Raw genomic sequence first — 21,644 nt, forward strand, 5'->3', positions numbered from 1 at the left:
CCGTGGTAGCGTCACGGCGTTGATGGGCGGCGTGAACTAATTAATTGCATTAAAAATTCTCCTTTGGAAGTTCCTGCAGAAAATCCTTCGAAAAATCCTCCGAGATTACCATCAAAATTTCCTCCAGGAATTCCTTTTAAAGTTCCTCTAAAGATTTCTTCGGATGTTCCTCCAGCAATTACTTCGAAAGTTCCTCCAGGAATTCTTTCGAAAGCTCCTCCGGGAATTCCTTTGAAAGCTCCTCCATGAATTCCTTCGGAAGTTCCTCCAGCAATTCCTTCGGAAATTCTTTAGGATGTTTCTTCATAAATTCTTTAGAAAGTTCATCCTGGAATTCTTCCAAAAGTTCTTCCGGGAAATCCTACGGAAGTTCCTCCAAGAATTCTTTCGAAATCCCTCCGGGAATTCTTTCGCAGGGTCCTCCGGGAATTTCGGGAATTCTTCCAGGGATTCCTATTTATGTTCCTCCAGCAATTCCTCCAGGAATTCTATCGGATGTTCGTCCGGACGTTCCTTCAGAAGATCCTCCAGGGATTCCTTAGGAAGTTCCCCCAGGAATTCATTTAGAAGTTCCTCCAGGAATACCTTCAGAAGTTCCTCCAGAAGTTCCTTTAGGAGTTCCACCAGAAAATCATCCTGGAATTCTTTCGTAAATTCTTCCTGTAATTCCTTCGCAAGCTCCTCCAGGAATTCATTCGAAAGTTAATGCAGGAATTCCTCCGGAAGTTCCTCCAAAAATGCCTTCCTGGTATCCTTCAGAAGTTCCTTCGGAAGTTTCTCCAGGAATTCATTTGGAAGTTCCTCCAGAAATTCATTTAGAAGATCCTCCAGGAATTTCTTCGGAAGTTCCTCCAGGAAATCCTTCAAAAAATCCTCCAGGAAATCCTTCTGAAGTACCCCCAGGAATTTTTTCGGTAGGTCCTCCAGGAAATTTTTCGAAACTTTCTCCAGGAAATCTTGCGGAAGTTCCTCCAAGAGTTTCTTCGGAATTTCCTACAAGAATTCATTCGGAAGTTCCTCCTACAACTTTTTCGGAAGTTTCTCCAGGAGTTCCTCCAGAAAATTATCTAGGAATTTATTCGGCAGTTCCTTCTGTAGTTCTTCCGCAAGCTCCTTCAGGAATTCCTTAGGAAGTTCTTCCAGTAATTTCTCCAGGAATGCCTTCAGAAGTTCCTCCAGGGATTCATTCAGAAGTACCTCCGGCAATACTTTCGAAAGTTACTCCAAGACTTCCTTCGGATGTAAAAGCAGGACTTCCTTCCTCCAGGATTTCTTTCGGAAGTTCCCCCAGAAGATCTTCCAGGAATTCCTTCGGAAGTACCTCCAGGAATGCTTTCGGAAGTTCCTCCAGGATTTTTTTCGGAAGTTCCTCCAGGAATTCCTTCGCAAGTTCCTCAGGGAAGTTCTTTGGAAGTTCATCCAGGAATTCCTTCGGAATTTTCTTCGGGAATTCTTTTGGATGTTCCTCCAGGAATTTCTTTCGGAAGTTTCTCCAGGAGCTCCTTCGGAAGTTCCTCTCGGAATTCATTTTGAAGTTCCTCCAGAAATTCGTCCGGAAGTTCCTCCGGGAATTCCTCCGGAAGTTCCTCCGGGAATTCCTCCGGAAGTTCCTCCGGGAATTCCTCCGGAAGTTCCTCCGGAAGTTGCAAAATTAGAATTTGGGAATATAAATATAAATATCAAAAAGATTACCAGTACCAAAAAAATCCCCGTTCAGACCAGCTTCGAACTATTGACGTCGAGAATGAGAGGCCCCAACCTATACCTTGCATCTATTATCGCTTCGTTGCATGATGTGTGGAAAGTGTTCGTTACATGCCTCTTTTTGTTAATCACACCTTCATTGAAATTTGGTTGAATTTCTTCTACCTAGAAGGACGAAGACTCAAACAGCAAGGCCAATAAACGTATCCCTAGTAACCCGCTTTTCATTCATACTAAGCGAATCCTCCACGCAAAGTGGTGCCTCGTACAAACAACAGCAAGCAGCAGACGGCAGTGATGCTGGAACAAAAAGTGCAATGAGCCTTGCGTTCATACAGCAATTAGTTTTATGTAAATAACATTTTTCATGAGCGTCAGATCACTTTGTGGTCTTCCAATGAAAGTTTGCTGGTAAAATTTCCTATGATGTAGTTGGATCGATTTATCGTTAAAGAATAATGGGACACCTTGGAGATTTTTTCTTTGTAAAGGTAAATTTCCCCATAGCAAATCCTATGGAAAATTAAAATCGCCGGCGCTAAAATATAGTTTCACCGATTGATCTGAAATTTCGCACAAGCATTATAGGAACCAAGAGGCGTGCAAAAACCATGCAGGAAGTGAAAATAAAATTTTGTCCCACCCTACTGGGTATTATATGTCCGTTCTCTCATGCTAGGTGTTAGATGTTCAGTCTGTACGGCCTCTGGTCGAAGACGGTGTTCCTGCCTTTTTTTATTTTTTTAGCACGAAGATACTGGGTGTCAAATCAGAATGTAACATTGCAGACAGTCATGTAAGATTTTGAACGTTAATATCTTCTTAACATATCTTCGTTAATATCTTCGCCTTTATCTTTCGATGGATTTTCGAGATTTATATATCAATCGACTTCGAAACACTCCAGCAATGTGACAATTTTATTGAAACTTACGATAAACTATTGAAAATTTAAATTCTTGTCCTACCCAGTAAAAATATCAGATCCAACCAATCCCGTCCATGCATTCCCAGCACGGACATAATGATGTAAGTTACGGGCCTTGTGACCCATCGTTTCATTTTCATGCCATTCCATCGTTTCATGGAGAGCGGGAATGGAGAGCATACAGAATGATGGCGTTAGTAGCGGTCGTAGCATCGATGGCGGGGGTTTCTGCATCGTTAGCGGCGGTTCTTTTCAGGACCACCATTTTATACAAGGGAAGGTTGTTGTGTGAAGAATTTTGCTCAAAGTGCAAATTAATCGATTTGCGACGCCAGAAATTGTCGTCCGTAGCAGAACCACGAACGCGCGTCGGAGGGAAATGCTAAAAATCTTTATTCGCATGGATGGCAACAGTGGCAGCCAATTGAAATTTTCATGAGATTCTGATTTGGTTTTGTTACTGTTTGTGACTGGGAAGGCGAATTGTTTAAAATCAATCGGTTCTTTCTGGTGTATCACAATTTTATAGAAGCGAAGGTTTGACCGAGACTTATTTTGTTTAAAGAGGTCAACTGTTACGGAACCTTTTATTTATACTAGTCTTATGAGCGATACTAGCAGCAACAGCAATGTCCGGCATAGGTACCTTAATCGGTCGTAATCCAGCCAGAAATAGTTCTCCCGATAGTCGTACCGTACCCGAAAATGCTGGGTCATTAGGCCGATGGTCATTAGGCCGAATGGTCATCAGGCCGAATGGTCATTAGGCCGAATGACCGTTAGGCCGAATGAGAATTGAGGAGTGGGAAGTGAGTAGTGCGCAATGAGGAAGAAGTAGAAAGGAAGAAGGAAAAAGGAGAAAGAAGTAAGAAAGAAGAAGGAAGAAGGAAGTTGGAAGAAGGAAGAAAGAAAAAGGAAGAAAGAAGTAAGAAAGAAGAAGGAAGAAGGAAGTTGGAAGAAGGAAGAAGGAAAAAGGAAGAAGGAAGAAAGAAGGACGAAGGAAGAAAAAAGAAGGGAGAAGGAATAAGGAAGAAGGAAGAAGGAAGAAAGAAGAAGGAAGAAGGAAGAAGGAAGAAGGAATAAGGAAGAAGGAAGAAAGAAGAGGGAAGAGGGAAGAAGGAAGATGGAAGAAGGAAGAAGGAAGAAAGGAGAGGGAAGAAAGAAGAAGGAAGAAAGAAGAAGGATGAGGGAAGAAGGAAGAAGGAAGAAAGGAGAGGGAAGAAAGAAGAAGGAAGAAAGAAGAAGGATGAGGGAAGAAAGAAGAAGGAAGAATGAAGAAGGAAGAAGGAATAAAGAAGAAGGGAGAAGGAAGAAGGGGTAAGATGAAGAGAGAACTTCTCATTTTTCACTGCTTGCTTCTTTCTGAAAATTCGGCCTAATGGCCATTCGGTCTAATGTCCATTCGGCCTAGTGACCGTTCGGCCTAATGTCCATTCGGCCTTATGACCTTCGGCCAAATGGCCTTCGGCCTAATGGCCTGATACCGTACCAGAAGCAAAAGTAACCTCCAAAAGTAACCTTAGCAGAAGATCCCAGAGTCGCTCAACAAATCTTAAGTGGCAGACGTGTTAAACAAGCATACAGTATTCGCTATGGAGTCGGAGCTCGAGTCGAGTCAAGTACGAAACTCTAAAGACGACCTTACTGTTGAGGTCGAAATACGTATCTGTCAAGGTACAATCAAGTGGTGGAATTAAATGGGATGGTACAAACTCGTCTTATGACAAGTGTGAAATGTTGTCAAAGCAGATTCTATGGATACGGGGAATTGACTGATATCCCATCGTTATTAGCTGGTTATCCTCCTGAGCCTTCCTTAGCCTAGCGGTAAGATGCGCGGCTATAGGGCAAAACCATGCTGAGGGTGACTGGGTTCGATTCCCGGTGCTGGTCTAGGCAATTTTCGGTTTGGAAATTGTCTCGAATTCCCTGGGCATAAAAGTATCATCGTGTTAGCCTCATGATATACGAATGCAAAAATGGTAACTTGAATAACTGAACTGAATGAACACTAAGCAGAGAGGCGACAATGCCCCGGTGGGGGATGTAATGCCAATAAGAAGAAGAAGAAGCAGAAGATTAGCTGGTTATGGAACAACTTCTCGCAAGGGCAGCTGTTGGATAATTGGTAATACGTCCGTGTACTTAATGTAATATTGTAGGTTCAAGTCCCACAGGCAACCGAATCTTTTTTTGCAACATCTCATAAAAACACCTTAAAATGGCACACTTAACTATGTGTATTGAAAATAAACATCTTTCCAAAAAAAAGGAAAAAAATGTCCATAACTTCGAGATTCGCTTGCAACTTGCCAATGGTCAGCTCCGACACTTTTTGAATCAGATCCTCGATCGCGCCCTTTTGCTTGATGGCCTCCGTACGGTTGCCAATTCCCGAGGTTTGTTTGATCCTGGACGCTTACAGATCCTTAACCATTTTCCGTAAATCTTCGATCTCCTGGTCCTTGTTTTAACCAGTTGTTTGAGCAAAGGAACCGGGTTGTCCGGAGCCCGAGCAGGATTCGAAGATTTTTCTTGCTGGGCAGTAGGGGATGATCTGGTCCACGCGAATCCTTTGGATTTCGACCTCTTTGAGGTAGTCAGGGCATCTTCTGCTGGAGGTTTGGTACTCGTGGCTCTTGCAGATTTTGCAGAAGGATCGGTCAGGGCATTGTGGGCGGTTGGTGGGATCGTTGGTCGCCATTGAGGCGTCCGCGGGGTGGTGCATCGAGTAGTTGCCGCACAATTGTTCTGCACTTAGACATCTCTTGCCGGTGTATCCAAAGTTCCAACACCGGAAGCACCTAATGGGATTGGGGTAGTAGTTTCTGGTTGGGCATCTGAACCAGCCAAAGGTGACGTGGTTCGGGATGACGGTTCGCCTGCGAAAATCAGAATAATCGTCGGTGTGTTGGCCAACTTACCGTCGGGGAGTCGCTTCTTAATCCGGTGGCTCAGAAGGTAATAGTCCGGAAGGTGCTTGGCGTCCACGTTCGAGACCTCGCATCTGACGGAGTTCAGTTGAGGGTGTTCAATTACCGAGACCTGTGTTCCGTCACGCGGCTTTTCCATCTGCAGCAGCTTGTCAAACCGTTTCGGGTTGCGAACCTTGAGAGGGTACGAGGTTCCACCATTCTCCTTGTTCGCGCCTTTGATTGCTCCCCCGAGGAAAGCTTCGACGGAGAGGCGGAGAAGGAACGGGTCAGCCGGAAGTGGCCGACCGTTCACACCTTGCAGTCTCGCAATCTGGAGCGGTCCAGATGAGTTGTCGGGGTCCATGTAACTCGGGAGTCTTCTCCCGGTATAGTCACCGTCCATACGGTTGGTGACCGTGCCATTACTGCCCCCCCTGGGTCCCCTAGGCGAAAGAGGTGGCCCGAGGCCACCGCCATGTTAAACCCGCGCAAGATTATACCGCACTGTTTATCGCTTTACCAACCGTGGGTCTCCATCGCGCCAATACGGACGAAAAAAGATCATCTCACTCCCACCGCGCAAGTCACAATGACGACTACCTTAACGAGATGGCTCGTTTCACTCCCTTCGCGCGAGTCACTAGTTAGTCGCACTAGCGACTATGCGTCTCCACCACGTCAATGGGGTGGTTTTCACCCTTCGCGCTTACTCACGAAACAGCCCACTATGCGGTTCCCCCACCATGCGTCTCCACCAGACCCAACGGGAAATCCACTATGCGTCTCCACCACTTTTTTTCCAGGACGAACGGCTGAAAAAACAACATCACTGGCCCTCGTAATGGCTTGTTCAGTGCGATTGCACTGAAGAGTTAAAAGGCTAAAACACCCAATTTTCACCCATTTTTCTTATCTTCGAAGGACGCTATCAGGACGTGACGCTACGGACACGAGACCTACACAATGCTTGTGGAGAACCAACGTACACTTGGAGATTTCAAAAAGAAAGTGCCGCGTACAATCCTTGGCGCGATGCAGATAGAAGACGGGACATGAGGGAGGCAATTGAACCACGAGTTGTATCAGCTGTTGCGAAAACCATCCAATCCTGAAATCCCCGAAAATCGGTAGACTGCGGTGGGGCGGGCACGTAGCAAGAAAGATGAACAGATGAAGTTCTCAACCAATTGAACCAAACTTTTTCATCATGTAAAGGCAATACTTTATTTGACGACGCACTTCTTCGCTCGTAGATTCCTTACACAAAAATGTCTTTTAGCTATATCAATCTACGCGACTTCATTTGAATTGTTTCTTACTTTTGATCGCATCTACGCCCCATGGACGACGGCGGGTATCTGCCACACTCTAAACTGTGAAACACCATAAACAGTTAGTCTTCTTTTCAGGATCCTATTAATTGCCGCATGCCATTGCACATACTATTGTAAATAATCGTTAGCAAGGTTCTAGAAACCAATCCTTTTCTGTTTCGTGCGTGTTTAGGATTTTTTTACCCATTTGGGTTCGAGTCCATTGCAATAGTATTCTGTTGCAGTAGTGTACTGTCGTGAATCGCATATCTGTCCCATCTTTGCTGGGTTTCCTATTAATATGGGACAAATATGCGATTCACGGCAGTGTAGTAGTGTTTTTAGGAACCTATCAAGTTTGAATATGTTTAGTATTTTAGAAGGTATAGTAAAATAATGATGTGAGGAATTAGTTAACGCGTTTCACAGTTAAGGCCAGTGTTCCTTTTATATTTTTCTATATCTATACTTCTTACAACATCAAACGGCTTGGATAAAATGATCAAAATAGGGAAAATTTTGTCAACTTTCATGCTTGATAATATCTACCTACAGGCTTGTAGTGATCTCTGAATAATGAATGTTGCATTTAAACTGGATAGTTTTTTTTTTAGTTTTTTCTTCGAAGATTGACACCCGTTACATAAAAAACCATATATTGTAATGTATATTCTGGGATAAGTGCAAGAAAAACATCTACAACCGAACCAAATCTCACTGAACACTCAATTTTGACAAAATTAACCCAATCCTAATCATTCTTCTTAGCCTCTACATTTCTAGGATAGATAAATCTAATATCGATCTTTTTACTACACTGAAAAGCACTCCAATTTGTGATGTGAGTGTTGGAAAATTATATAAAAACAATAACAACAACTACCACTGAGCATTCCTAAAAAAGAAACAAATGTCTTTTGTTTGGTTCTATTTTCAGACTAATAGAAAATAGTTTCAGTCGATTTACATGTTAGACCAGTTAGGGCGAAAACTAGTTTCAGTGCCTAAAAACGGAGTTGCAAGTAGAAAATATCTTTTGAAACGTTTTAAGTCAGCTTCTGAAGGAGCTGCTACAAAAACATAAAAATGCCACATTTGACAAGACACGACGCAGCCTACAACCATATTTTTAAGAAATCGAGTACAAATGTGACGAGTGTAAGCTTTCCTAAATTTAGCCACTACATTTGCATGACTTTTTGATTTCTACAATATTATCTGATATCTCCAGGCCCTCTTTAGCGATTAGGACAGCTCCCGGAATTGATTCTATCTAATCAGGTAAAATAAATATGCAAATATATTATTACAAATATGTTTGAGGAATTGTTGTACAATTCAGACCAGACTCGTTTGTGTTTCGAAAACGATCCGTCTTGTTAGTAAATAAATTCTAATAATCATAATCATTCAAACTGCTCTACTCTGGTCTCAGTTTTTGGTGCGCAATGTTGCAATAGAAGTGCATTCTCGAACGATGACGCATACATCTCGCTCACTCGCATTCGCTTCCAAGCGATCAACAGGTAAATGTGATTCATTCAGTAGGACAATAAAAACACACGCAATCTTATCGATTATGACACATTGAAACACTCCCGGCCCACGCCGATGATGGGCAGCCTGAGGCGCTAGGGCATCCCCGGTACGATTCCGCTCAACTGACCCGCATGGCAGTGACCAGCGGAGGCGGCTTGCGATAACTGCTGGAGCATGGTGGCTCGGGCCTTCTGCTGTTCCAATCGTTGCACTTGGCCAAGAAGCCGACCGTTTTCGACGTACAGCTCCCGCACTAGTTGGTCGTTGTTGGCAAGGCGTGTTGCTTGGTCGGCAATGATCATGTTCTGGGCATCCAACTGCTGGCGTAGCTCGGCAATTTCGCTGCGCTGCTGGATCCAGATTCCTATAGTAAGAAAGAGAATTATGAAAAGAATATTAGATCTACTTCAAAATAAAAATTCCCTGATTTTTCCAGGTTTTTCCAGGGTTTTCGTTAAATTTCCAGGATTATGATCTGTTGCCGAGTTTTCTGGCTCCAAGAATGAAATTTTGAGTAACCTTCAGGGGATCAAGGTTTCATTTCAGATTGCCAGGAAGGATGACTGCCGCGTTTTGTTGGGATCCTTTGACGATCGCAAACGTCTACTTCAGAATTTAACTGAGAAGCGGCATAAATTCTTCACATACGACGACAAAAGTGAGCGATTGTTCATAGTCGTCTCGAAAGGTCTCTCCAGTGATGATAAATTTTAATTTGATTTTAACCAGTCCAAGTAGGGGGACAAGGGGCAATATGGACACCCTAAGGTTTTAATCAATTTTAGGTGATTTAAATTGAGTATAATTCGGATTTCTAGCAATTACATGATACTATTACTCGTTAACTACCAGTTCTGTTTTGAATCGTATTGAAAATAAGGCAATTTCAATCAAATAGGACGATTTTGTAATAGTTAATTTTTCACTACTCTCGGGAAGGTAGCGGGGTAGATTGGACACCCCCATGGGGCAGTATGGACACCCTTATAAAATATGAAGAAAATTATCTTACTTGTGATTATATGCCATTGTAACCTATTTTATGGATCATCCAACATAAATATTACCCAATTGTTCATCTTCCTGTCATGATTTTGTATGAGACACCTAAAATTGTGTTTGGATCATCAACATCCGAAAATCTATTTCCCTCTTCTTAAGCGAGGTCATATATGGTCGTTTTCTATATTAATTCCATGACGAATAGAAGAAGATTGATTACGTAACGCAAAAATATGCCACTTTCAGCCGGCCTCATACATGTATGTCGAACTTTTTGTATGAAGCATATGATTGTTTTTATATGGATCATCACACTTATTGCAAGACCCCCTATCAATCGTCTCTACTTTAAGCATTGCATAATCTATGCATACTCTTATTCACTCTATTGGCATCGCCAATCCTTCCAATGGATTGTACCGATCAACTTGCCAACGAGATTGCCAAATCTATACAAAACACTTCCTTTTTTTGTCGCACTTTCAGCGACTTTTATGGTATATATATATATGCTTCTATGGTGTATATGTCATGTACTGGAACTTTTATAGCGATTTATTATTCCGCACCATAATAACACGAAAATAACACTATATGGAAGCCAAGTTCGATGAGTTTGAGGTTATGTTTTTAATTTTTAAGGTGTCAGTTCTACCCCCATATAGAGTGTTCAGTTTGCCCCAACAAGTGAACAAATTTAAAAACTGTTGGAAATTTTGTAAAAATCAAGGAAACTTGTCACAAATGCATGCCAGAGCACTGTAAATAACAGAATTTTGCTATGGGATGACCAATAATTGAGAAATCATCTTCTGTGGTAAAGTAAAGCTTATTTTATGGGAGGTGAAACTTATAATTTTTAACCATTTGGAAGACATTCTAACTTTTTTGTTAAATTTATGCGCTAAGAAAATAAAATAATGGCTTCTACGCTATAAATTAGTTGTTTATGAAAGGATTATAGAGTTCGCTGCATTGAAAGTAGAAAAATGATTGAATTAACAAGAATATTGGGGGTGTCCAATCTGCCCCGGGTGTTCATAATGCCCCCTGGTCCCCTAATTAAGATGTAAAAGAATTCTCGCTCTGGTACTTCCCAGAGATGTATTTCTCAAGAATTTTATTTAGTTCACTTTAACAAAAATGAACTAAATAATATGAAAAGTTTGGAAAAGACCTGTATTATGTCCCATGTCTGTGTTAAATGGGAACATTTCCAAATTTCCAAAACCCCACCCAGTGCCGTAAGTGCTAAAAGTGGGGTCACGGAACTAAACATTGCCACATGGATGCTAAATGCATAATGTGTGGTGGAACCTCTCACGCCAAGGACGCCTGTCATGTGAGAGAATATTCCAATAAATTTAAATGTGCCAATTGTGGGGGCAATCATAAATCCAATTTCTGGGAATGCCATTCACGCAAAAAAGTTTTGACTTCCCGTGCAAAATTGATGACGGGAAATTCCAATATGATCCCAGATCCGCCGGGTAAACATATTTCAAACGCTCAAAATCCGCAATTATTTGCCGGCAATTCATACCCACCACAATCAACGAACAAATGTTGCTCCTACCTCTCACCGGGTAACGAACAGTTAGTCGCATTTCAAATTTTCATTTCTGAAAACTTACCGATGATGAATGACTTTCATACCCATTCTTCAACGGAAAATAACGTTCGTTCTGACGACCCACGTAGCATGTCTGCTTCCGACTCTGATTTTTATAATGAACAATTGCATCATATGATTGATGCAATGTTCAAAGCAAATACCAAAACTGAAGCTGTTCAGGTTGGTAAAAGAATTTACTCCAAAAATTGTTATTGGACTTCTTTTTATGGGTCCAAATAATTCTTTGAAAATTTTAAATTGGAATGCCCGCTCTTTAAAGGGTAAGGAAGATGAATTATTCAACTTCCTATAAGTTCATAATGTGCACATTGCCATTAAAACTGAAACACATTTAAAACCTGATCTTTTCATCAAAAGAGATCCAAATTATTTTATTTACCGAAATGATCGTCTTGACAGCGCCTGTGGTGGGGTCGCCATTGTCATTAATAGACATATCAAACATAAGTAACATTCTTCCATTCTTCGTTCGAAACCAAAATTTGCGAAACCTTGGGAGTTTCTGTTGAAACACATTTGAGACAATTCTCTTTTATTGCTGCCTACTTGCCTTTCCAGTACAATGGGCAGCAAAGGAATTTGTTGAGAGCTGATCTTTAAATTTTAACTCGCAACAAATCCAAATTTGTCATAATGGTGACTTTAATGCCAAACACCGTTCATGGAATAATGCTCAAAACAATTTCAATGGTAAAATTTTATGAAGATTGTTCTGCGGGATATTATACTATTCAATATCCCAATGGACCAATTTGTTTTTCTCCAGTCGAAATCCTTCTACAATTGATTTAGTTTTAACGGATTCAAGTCAGTTGTGCGGCTAATTGGTAACTCATGCTGACTTTAACTCTGATCTCCTTTCTGTGACGTTTGAAATCTCATCAACATTAACAATCCAGCTCTACTTTTAATTATCATAGAGAAGATTGGGATTTATATAAATCGTATATTGATAGGAATTTTGATGTTGATATTCCTCTCGATACCAAAAGTAATATTGATAATGCTCTCGTATCTTTGACAAATTTAATTGTCGATGTTTTCAATTGGCCTACTTCCCAGATAAATGGAAAAACGCCAAAGTTGTTCAAATTTTGAAGCCGGACAAAAATCCATCTGAAGCTTCTAGTTATCGCTAATCAGTTTGCTTTCTTCAATAAGCCAACTGTTTGAAAAGATTATTATATAATGATGGATCATATGAATGACAATTCTATATTTGCTGATGAGCAATTTGGTCTTGTACATGGGCATTAGGGTGGCTCAAATTAGTATGGGAAAAACTTTTTTCAATTTTTTTGATGGGCCGCCCTCTTATTCGGTTCTATTTGATGCCCTGATGCTCTGGACAAAATTTCAGCCAATTCGGTCAACGTTTGGGCAGTGCTAAACTCGTTGGAAGTTTATATGCAAAAATGTATGCAGAAACATTCCCGTAATGCTGGGTAGACACCTTTACGTGGTGTGTTACGGGGTAAGATCTACCACGGTCACATTGCCAGCTACAGGCAAATCCTGACCCAACGAAAACCTTCCCCAATTTCCAATTCTGTAGTGCTTATAAAATTGTCGGTAAGTCGTTTAGTAAATACTACACTAATCCTTCCTTCCAACTTCCTAGATGCTTCCCAACCGCAGATAGTAATACTCATGTCCCTGTAATGTTTTTCTTAGATTGGAATCAAGGATTTAACCCCCCTTGATTTCTGATAGCAGTCTGGAAAAGCATTTCAAAAATAACATGAGTATAATTAAAGTGTCCAATCTTCTAATGCTGTGCTAGCGCTTCTTTTATTTTCAGAATTGTCATCACATCTGTTACCGAGGAAAGAAGCTGACGTTACCGTCTACTAATGATGATTTTCTTCTTCTTTTCTTATTTATAGTGAACGTAGTTATTCTGAACACGACGTCAACCATCACTTGCCGAATGGAGCATTTCATAACTTTTAAATAGCTTCGCTCCCAACGAAAAATTCATTAATATAATGTTTGATTCTTATTTATACTAACTGGAAGCGTTTGGTACGGGAGGTCCACGCTCTCTTCCTATCCCCTCGATTTCATGGTAAGGATCGACTTTAAGGGTTTACAAATTCTGAAGTCGCTCAGTATCTAGAAATCATCTCTGCGGTACATACTGCGTAGTTGGCCTGGCCGTATGAAAAGAAAAATGACGGAATTTAGAAACCGTCATTTTCCAGGATGCTTTCAAGTATTGGCTGCGCAAGTATGAGATTAGATTAGATTAGATTAGAAAAAATGTATGCAGAAACATCCCAAAACAGTGAATTGCAGTTGGACGGCACAACTTACGATGAAGAACTATGATACTCACTCAGATCATGAAGAATTCAATACAGAATGCTATGCAGAAAACCGCGAGAAGATTAGAGTTTGCCCGGCTAAGTTATTAGCATTTCTCTGAAGTGGGGTTTGAGCAAATTTCGTTTCTTTTACCTTTGAAAAGAAATAAATTCACCCCTACAACACTCCAGTAAAATGCTAATATCTTTGCCTAAAAAACTCTAATCGTCTCGCGGTTTTCAGCATAACATTCTGTATTTAATTCTACAAGAACTGAATGAGTATCATGGTTCTTGATCGTAAATTGTACCGTCTAACTGCAAATCACTGTTATGAAAACTCATATGTGAATATGTACGTTATGTGGAAGATATTGATTTGGAAAATGTATTGGAGGTAACCACTTTCCCTTCGATGGGACTCGAACCCATGACCCTACAGTACGCTAGACTGGTGCTTTAACCAACTAAGCTACGAAGGACCTCCGTCGGCCTTCGCAACCTAGCGGCTACTGAACGAGCTCGAGATTCCCAAATTGGACGCATAGTCAAATCACTCGCAATCCATTTCTCAAGCCAATACTTCCACATGTGTATTGTACACGTCCACATTAGAGGAGCGTGAGTATTTAGAATGTCTGGCGGCTATACACATTCTTCATCAGCAACGGTACTGATCAAGTGAGGTTGTGTAAGCTATTTGCCAGTCGGTCGTCAAGCTCAGACCCGACCGCATTGCGTGAGGCAAGAGCACGCAACTCAAGTTCAGTTCAATCAAAGGTAATTGCCTATTTCCGGGATTAAACCACCCGACTTGGACGTTAATTTACAATGTTATGAAAACTCATATGTGAATATGTACGTTATGTGGAAGATATTGATTTGGAAAATGTATTGGAGGTAACCACTTTCCCTTCGATGGGACTCGAACCCATGACCCTACAGTACGCTAGACTGGTGCTTTAACCAACTAAGCTACGAAGGACCTCCGTCGGCCTTCGCAACCTAGCGGCTACTGAACGAGCTCGAGATTCCCAAATTGGACGCATAGTCAAATCACTCGCAATCCATTTCTCAAGCCAATACTTCCACATGTGTATTGTACACGTCCACATTAGAGGAGCGTGAGTATTTAGAATGTCTGGCGGCTATACACCTTCTTCATCAGCAACGGTACTGATCAAGTGAGGTTGTGTAAGCTATTTGCCAGTCGGTCGTCAAGCTCAGACCCGACCGCATTGCGTAGGCAAGAGCACGCAACTCAAGTTCAGTTCAATCAAAGGTAATTGCCTATTTCCGGGGATTAAACCACCCGACTTGGACGTTAATTTACAATGTTATGAAAACTCATATGTGAATATGTACGTTATGTGGAAGATATTGATTTGGAAAATGTATTTGAGGTAACCACTTTCCCTTCGATGGGACTCGAACCCATGACCCTACAGTACGCTAGACTGGTGCTTTAACCAACTAAGCTACGAAGGACCTCCGTCGGCCTTCGCAACCTAGCGGCTACTGAACGAGCTCGAGATTCCCAAATTGGACGCATAGTCAAATCACTCGCAATCCATTTCTCAAGCCAATACTTCCACATGTGTATTGTACACGTCCACATTAGAGGAGCGTGAGTATTTAGAATGTCTGGCGGCTATACACATTCTTCATCAGCAACGGTACTGATCAAGTGAGGTTGTGTAAGCTATTTGCCAGTCGGTCGTCAAGCTCAGACCCGACCGCATTGCGTAGGCAAGAGCACGCAACTCAAGTTCAGTTCAATCAAAGGTAATTGCCTATTTCCGGGGATTAAACCACCCGACTTGGACGTTAATTTACAATGTTATGAAAACTCATATGTGAATATGTACGTTATGTGGAAGATATTGATTTGGAAAATGTATTGGAGGTAACCACTTTCCCTTCGATGGGACTCGAACCCATGACCCTACAGTACGCTAGACTGGTGCTTTAACCAACTAAGCTACGAAGGACCTCCGTCGGCCTTCGCAACCTAGCGGCTACTGAACGAGCTCGAGATTCCCAAATTGGACGCATAGTCAAATCACTCGCAATCCATTTCTCAAGCCAATACTTCCACATGTGTATTGTACACGTCCACATTAGAGGAGCGTGGTATTTAGAATGTCTGGCGGCTATACATTCTTCATCAGCAACGGTACTGATCAAGTGAGGTTGTGTAAGCTATTTGCCAGTCGGTCGTCAAGCTCAGACCCGACCGCATTGCGTAGGCAAGAGCACGCAACTCAAGTTCAGTTCAATCAAAGGTAATTGCCTATTTCCGGGGATTAAACCACCCGACTTGGACGTTAATTTACAATGTTATGAAAACTCATATGTGAATATGTACGTTATGTGGAAGAAATTGATTTGGAAAATGTATTGGTAACCACTTTCCCTTCGATGGGACTCGAACCCATGACCCTACAGTACGCTAGACTGGTGCTTTAACCAACTAAGCTACGAAGGACCTCCGTCGGCCTTCGCAACCTAGCGGCTACTGAACGAGCTCGAGATTCCCAAATTGGACGCATAGTCAAATCACTCGCAATCCATTTCTCAAGCCAATACTTCCACATGTGTATTGTACACGTCCACATTAGAGGAGCGTGAGTATTTAGAATGTCTGGCGGCTATACACATTCTTCATCAGCAACGGTACTGATCAAGTGAGGTTGTGTAAGCTATTTGCCAGTCGGTCGTCAAGCTCAGACCCGACCGCATTGCGTAGGCAAGAGCACGCAACTCAAGTTCAGTTCAATCAAAGGTAATTGCCTATTTCCGGGGATTAAACCACCCGACTTGGACGTTAATTTACAATGTTATGAAAACTCATATGTGAATATGTACGTTATGTGGAAGATTTGACTATGCGTCCAATTTGGGAATCTCGAGCTCGTTCAGTAGCCGCTAGGTTGCGAAGGCCGACGGAGGTCCTTCGTAGCTTAGTTGGTTAAAGCACCAGTCTAGCGTACTGTAGGGTCATGGGTTCGAGTCCCATCGAAGGGAAAGTGGTTACCTCCAATACATTTTCCAAATCAATATCTTCCACATAACGTACATATTCACATATGAGTTTTCATAACATTGTAAATTAACGTCCAAGTCGGGTGGTTTAATCCCCGGAAATAGGCAATTACCTTTGATTGAACTGAACTTGAGTTGCGTGCTCTTGCCTACGCAATGCGGTCGGGTCTGAGCTTGACGACCGACTGGCAAATAGCTTACACAACCTCACTTGATCAGTACCGTTGCTGATGAAGAATGTGTATAGCCGCCAGACATTCTAAATACTCACGCTCCTCTAATGTGGACGTGTACAATACACATGTGGAAGTATTGGCTTGAGAAATGGATTGCGAGTGATTTGACTATGCGTCCAATTTGGGAATCTCGAGCTCGTTCAGTAGCCGCTAGGTTGCGAAGGCCGACGGAGGTCCTTCGTAGCTTAGTTGGTTAAAGCACCAGTCTAGCGTACTGTAGGGTCATGGGTTCGAGTCCCATCGAAGGGAAAGTGGTTACCTCAATACATTTTCCAAATCAATATCTTCCACATAACGTACATATTCACATATGAGTTTTCATAACATTGTAAATTAACGTCCAAGTCGGGTGGTTTAATCCCCGGAAATAGGCAATTACCTTTGATTGAACTGAACTTGAGTTGCGTGCTCTTGCCTACGCAATGCGGTCGGGTCTGAGCTTGACGACCGACTGGCAAATAGCTTACACAACCTCACTTGATCAGTACCGTTGCTGATGAAGAATGTGTATAGCCGCCAGACATTCTAAATACTCACGCTCCTCTAATGTGGACGTGTACAATACACATGTGGAAGTATTGGCTTGAGAAATGGATTGCGAGTGATTTGACTATGCGTCCAATTTGGGAATCTCGAGCTCGTTCAGTAGCCGCTAGGTTGCGAAGGCCGACGGAGGTCCTTCGTAGCTTAGTTGGTTAAAGCACCAGTCTAGCGTACTGTAGGGTCATGGGTTCGAGTCCCATCGAAGGGAAAGTGGTTACCTCAATACATTTTCCAAATCAATATCTTCCACATAACGTACATATTCACATATGAGTTTTCATAACATTGTAAATTAACGTCCAAGTCGGGTGGTTTAATCCCGGAAATAGGCAATTACCTTTGATTGAACTGAACTTGAGTTGCGTGCTCTTGCCTACGCAATGCGGTCGGGTCTGAGCTTGACGACCGACTGGCAAATAGCTTACACAACCTCACTTGATCAGTACCGTTGCTGATGAAGAATGTGTATAGCCGCCAGACATTCTAAATACTCACGCTCCTCTAATGTGGACGTGTACAATACACATGTGGAAGTATTGGCTTGAGAAATGGATTGCGAGTGATTTGACTATGCGTCCAATTTGGGAATCTCGAGCTCGTTCAGTAGCCGCTAGGTTGCGAAGGCCGACGGAGGTCCTTCGTAGCTTAGTTGGTTAAAGCACCAGTCTAGCGTACTGTAGGGTCATGGGTTCGAGTCCCATCGAAGGGAAAGTGGCAATACATTTTCCAAATCAATATCTTCCACATAACGTACATATTCACATATGAGTTTTCATAACATTGTAAATTAACGTCCAAGTCGGGTGGTTTAATCCCCGGAAATAGGCAATTACCTTTGATTGAACTGAACTTGAGTTGCGTGCTCTTGCCTACGCAATGCGGTCGGGTCTGAGCTTGACGACCGACTGGCAAATAGCTTACACAACCTCACTTGATCAGTACCGTTGCTGATGAAGAATGTGTATAGCCGCCAGACATTCTAAATACTCACGCTCCTCTAATGTGGACGTGTACAATACACATGTGGAAGTATTGGCTTGAGAAATGGATTGCGAGTGATTTGACTATGCGTCCAATTTGGGAATCTCGAGCTCGTTCAGTAGCCGCTAGGTTGCGAAGGCCGACGGAGGTCCTTCGTAGCTTAGTTGGTTAAAGCACCAGTCTAGCGTACTGTAGGGTCATGGGTTCGAGTCCCATCGAAGGGAAAGTGGTTACCTCCAATACATTTTCCAAATCAATATCTTCCACATAACGTACATATTCACATATGAGTTTTCATAACATTGTAAATTAACGTCCAAGTCGGGTGGTTTAATCCCCGGAAATAGGCAATTACCTTTGATTGAACTGCAAATCACTGTTTTTGGATGTTTCTGCATACATTTTTCCATATAAACTTCCAACGAGTTTAGCACCGCCCAAACGTTGACCGATTTGGCTGAAATTTTGTCCAGAGCATCAGGGCATCAAATAGAACCGAATAAGAGGGCGGCCCATCAAAAAATTTGAAAAAGTGTTTTTTGAGCCACCCTAATGGGCATTCAATCAGGGCAGCAGGGACTATGTCGAAGGGCTTGACGATGCCCATGCCATCTGCGAGTTGTGGTACCTGCCTAGGATGTGGTGGGGTTTGACAGTGGGCCATGTTAAACTTCTATAAAAAGTTGCAAGTATCCGCAAGTAGGCTCCGCCAAAGCGACCGTGTGCCGCTCAAAGCGCACAAGCCCAAGTTCTGGTGTTAGGTGGGAAGCTAAACAGCCCTGACATGATGATCCTCCGACGAGACAGGAGGTTTGCGCAGGCCCAATAAGCCGCCTTTAAAACAACCATTACAAACGACATAGAAGATAATACGACTTAATATAATCGACAACGACCTAGGCGACGAATAAAGGATCACGATTGGAAGCTTGGAACATGGAACTATAAGTCGCTGAGCTTCGCAGGTTGCGGCAGAATAATCTACGATGAATTACATCCCCGCAACTTCGACGTCGTAGCGCTGCAGGAAATCTGCCGGACAGGACAGACAGTGTGGAAAAGCGAGCATCGAGCGGTTACCTTCTAGCAAAGCTGTGGGTGGCACTACCAACGAGTTGGAAACCGACTTCATAGTGCTGGGAAAGATGCGCCAACGCGTGATTGGGTGGCAGCCAATCAACGCAAGGATGTGCAAGCTGAGGATAGAAGGACGATTCTTCAATTATAGCATCATCAACGTGCACACTGCACAGCCCACACGAAGGGAGACCCGACGACGACAAAGAAGCGGTTTTTGCACGGCTGGAGCAGACATACGATCTATGCCCACTGCGGGACGTCAAAATGGTCATCGGTGACATGAACGCTTAGGTAGGAAGGGAGGAAATGCATAGACCGGTCATCGGACCGGATAGTCTGCATACCGTATCGAACGACAACGGCCAACGATGCATAAACTTCGCAGCCTCCCGCGGAATGGTAGTTCGAAGCACTTTCTTCCCCCGCAAGAATATCCACATGGCCACATGGAAATCACCTAATCAAGTAACGAAAAACCAAATCGACCACGTTCTAATCGACGGTAAATTTTTCTCCGACATCACGAACGTACGCACTTACCGCAGTGCGAATATTGAATCCGACCACTACCTCGTTGCAGTATGTCTGCGCTCAAAACTCTCGACGGTGATCAACACGCGTCGAAGTCGTCCGCCGCGGCTAAACATTGGGCGGCTACAAGACGGTAGACTAGCCCAAGCCCATACGCGCAGCAGCTGGAAGTGGCACTCCCAACGGAAGAGCAGCTAGGCGCAGCATCTCTTGAAGATGGCTGGAGAGATATTCGATCCGCCATTGAAAGCACCGTAACCGCTGCACTAGGCACGGTGACCCTGGATCAGAGAAACGACTGGTATGACGGCGAAAGTGAGCTGTTAGTTCAGGAGAAGAATGTAGCATGGGCGAGATTTCTGCAACACCACACGAGGGCAAGCGAGGCACGATACAAACGGGCGCGGAACAGACAAAACTCGATTTTTCGGAGGAAAAGGGCCAGCAGGAAGATTGAAACCGAGAAGAGACGGAGCAACTGTACCGCGCTAATAAAAACTGTGGCGGTGTGGAAATTAATCTAGGAGCACGCGCGCAGGACATGCGACTTCCGGCTCCGAATCTCCAGGAAATCCAGGAGGAGATCGGCCGGCTGAAAAACAACAAAGCCCCTGGAGTCGACCAACTACCAGGAGAGCTGTTTAAACACGGTGATGAGGCAATGGCTAGAGCGCTTCACTGGGTAATTAACAAGATTTGGGAGGATGAGGTTCTGCCGCAGGAGTGGACGGAAAGTGTCGTGTGTCCCATCTACAAAAAGGGCGATAAGCTGGATTGTAGCAACTACCGCGCAATTACATTGCTGAACGCCGCCTACAAGGTACTCTCCCAAATGTTATGCCGCCGAAACATCAATCGCAAGAGAGTTCGTGGGGCAGTACCAGGCGGTATTTATGGGTGAACGCTTTACCACAGACCAGATGTTCACCGTACGTCAGGTATTGCAGAAATGCCGCGAATACAACGTGCCCACACATCATTTATTTATCGAGTTCGATAACGATTTTCACAAAGTCCGTCCAGTTATTTGGTTTCGCCGACGATATTGATATCAGGGCACGTAACTTTGAGAGGATGGAGGAAGCCTACATCAGACTGAAAAGCGAAGCTAAACGGATTGGACCTTTCCTTTCCTATCATCAACACGTCGAAGACGAAGTACATGATAGGAAGAAGCTCAAGAGAGGTCAATGTAAGCCACCCATCACGAGTTTCTTTAGGTGGTGACGAAATCGAGGTGGTTGAAGAATTCGTGTACTTGGGCTGACTCGTGACCGCCGTTACCGATACCAGCAGAGAAATTCGGAGACGCATCATAGTAGGAAATCGCACGTACTTTGGACTCCGCAAAACGCTTCAATCGAATAGAGCTCGCCGCCGTACCAAACTGACTATCTACAAAACGTTTATTAGACCGGTAGTTCTCTTCGGACACAAGACCTGGACGATTCTCGTGCTGCGTACCATCTATGGTGGCGTGCAGATGGCGGGCGGTACGTGAAGGAGGCGAATGAACCACGTGTTGCATCAGCTGTTGGGAGAACCATCCATCGTTCACTGTGGTGGGCCAGAATGTCGGACAGTAATCCGGTGAAAATGGTTCTCGACAACGATCCGACGGAAACAAGAAGGCGAGAGTAAGGCGCGGGTAAGGTAGATCGGCCAGATGGAGGACGATTTGCGGACACTCCACAGACTGCGTGGTTGGCGAAGTGCAGCCATGGACCGAGCTGAATGGAGAAGACTTTTATGCACAGGCCAGCCTTAGTCTAGTAATAAATAAGAAATGGGCATTCAACCACTCATCAGTTATTGAGTTACGAATTTAATTCGGCTCAACAAATCTGAAGGCTGGACTGGAGTTGTTTTTCTTGATATAGAGAAA

At 43.2% G+C, this 21,644-nt stretch overlaps 1 protein-coding gene across 7 annotated transcripts in view; it reads right to left on the reverse strand.

Annotated features, from left to right (window-relative positions):
- Positions 1–7,289: 7,289 nt before the first annotated feature.
- LOC134213662 (blastoderm-specific protein 25D) overlaps positions 7,290–21,644 on the reverse strand; it is a 71,322-nt gene continuing 56,967 nt past the window's right edge. For all 7 annotated transcript variants that reach the window (XM_062692920.1, XM_062692918.1, XM_062692916.1 and 4 more), the window contains one exon: positions 7,290–8,763. In XM_062692920.1, the coding sequence (XP_062548904.1) occupies positions 8,492–8,763 (272 nt within the window). In that variant the 3' untranslated portion in view covers positions 7,290–8,491. The remainder of the gene's footprint in view (positions 8,764–21,644) is intronic.

The sequence above is a fragment of the Armigeres subalbatus genome, chromosome 2 (genome assembly GCF_024139115.2).
Source record: "Armigeres subalbatus isolate Guangzhou_Male chromosome 2, GZ_Asu_2, whole genome shotgun sequence".
NCBI lineage: Eukaryota > Metazoa > Arthropoda > Insecta > Diptera > Culicidae > Armigeres > Armigeres subalbatus.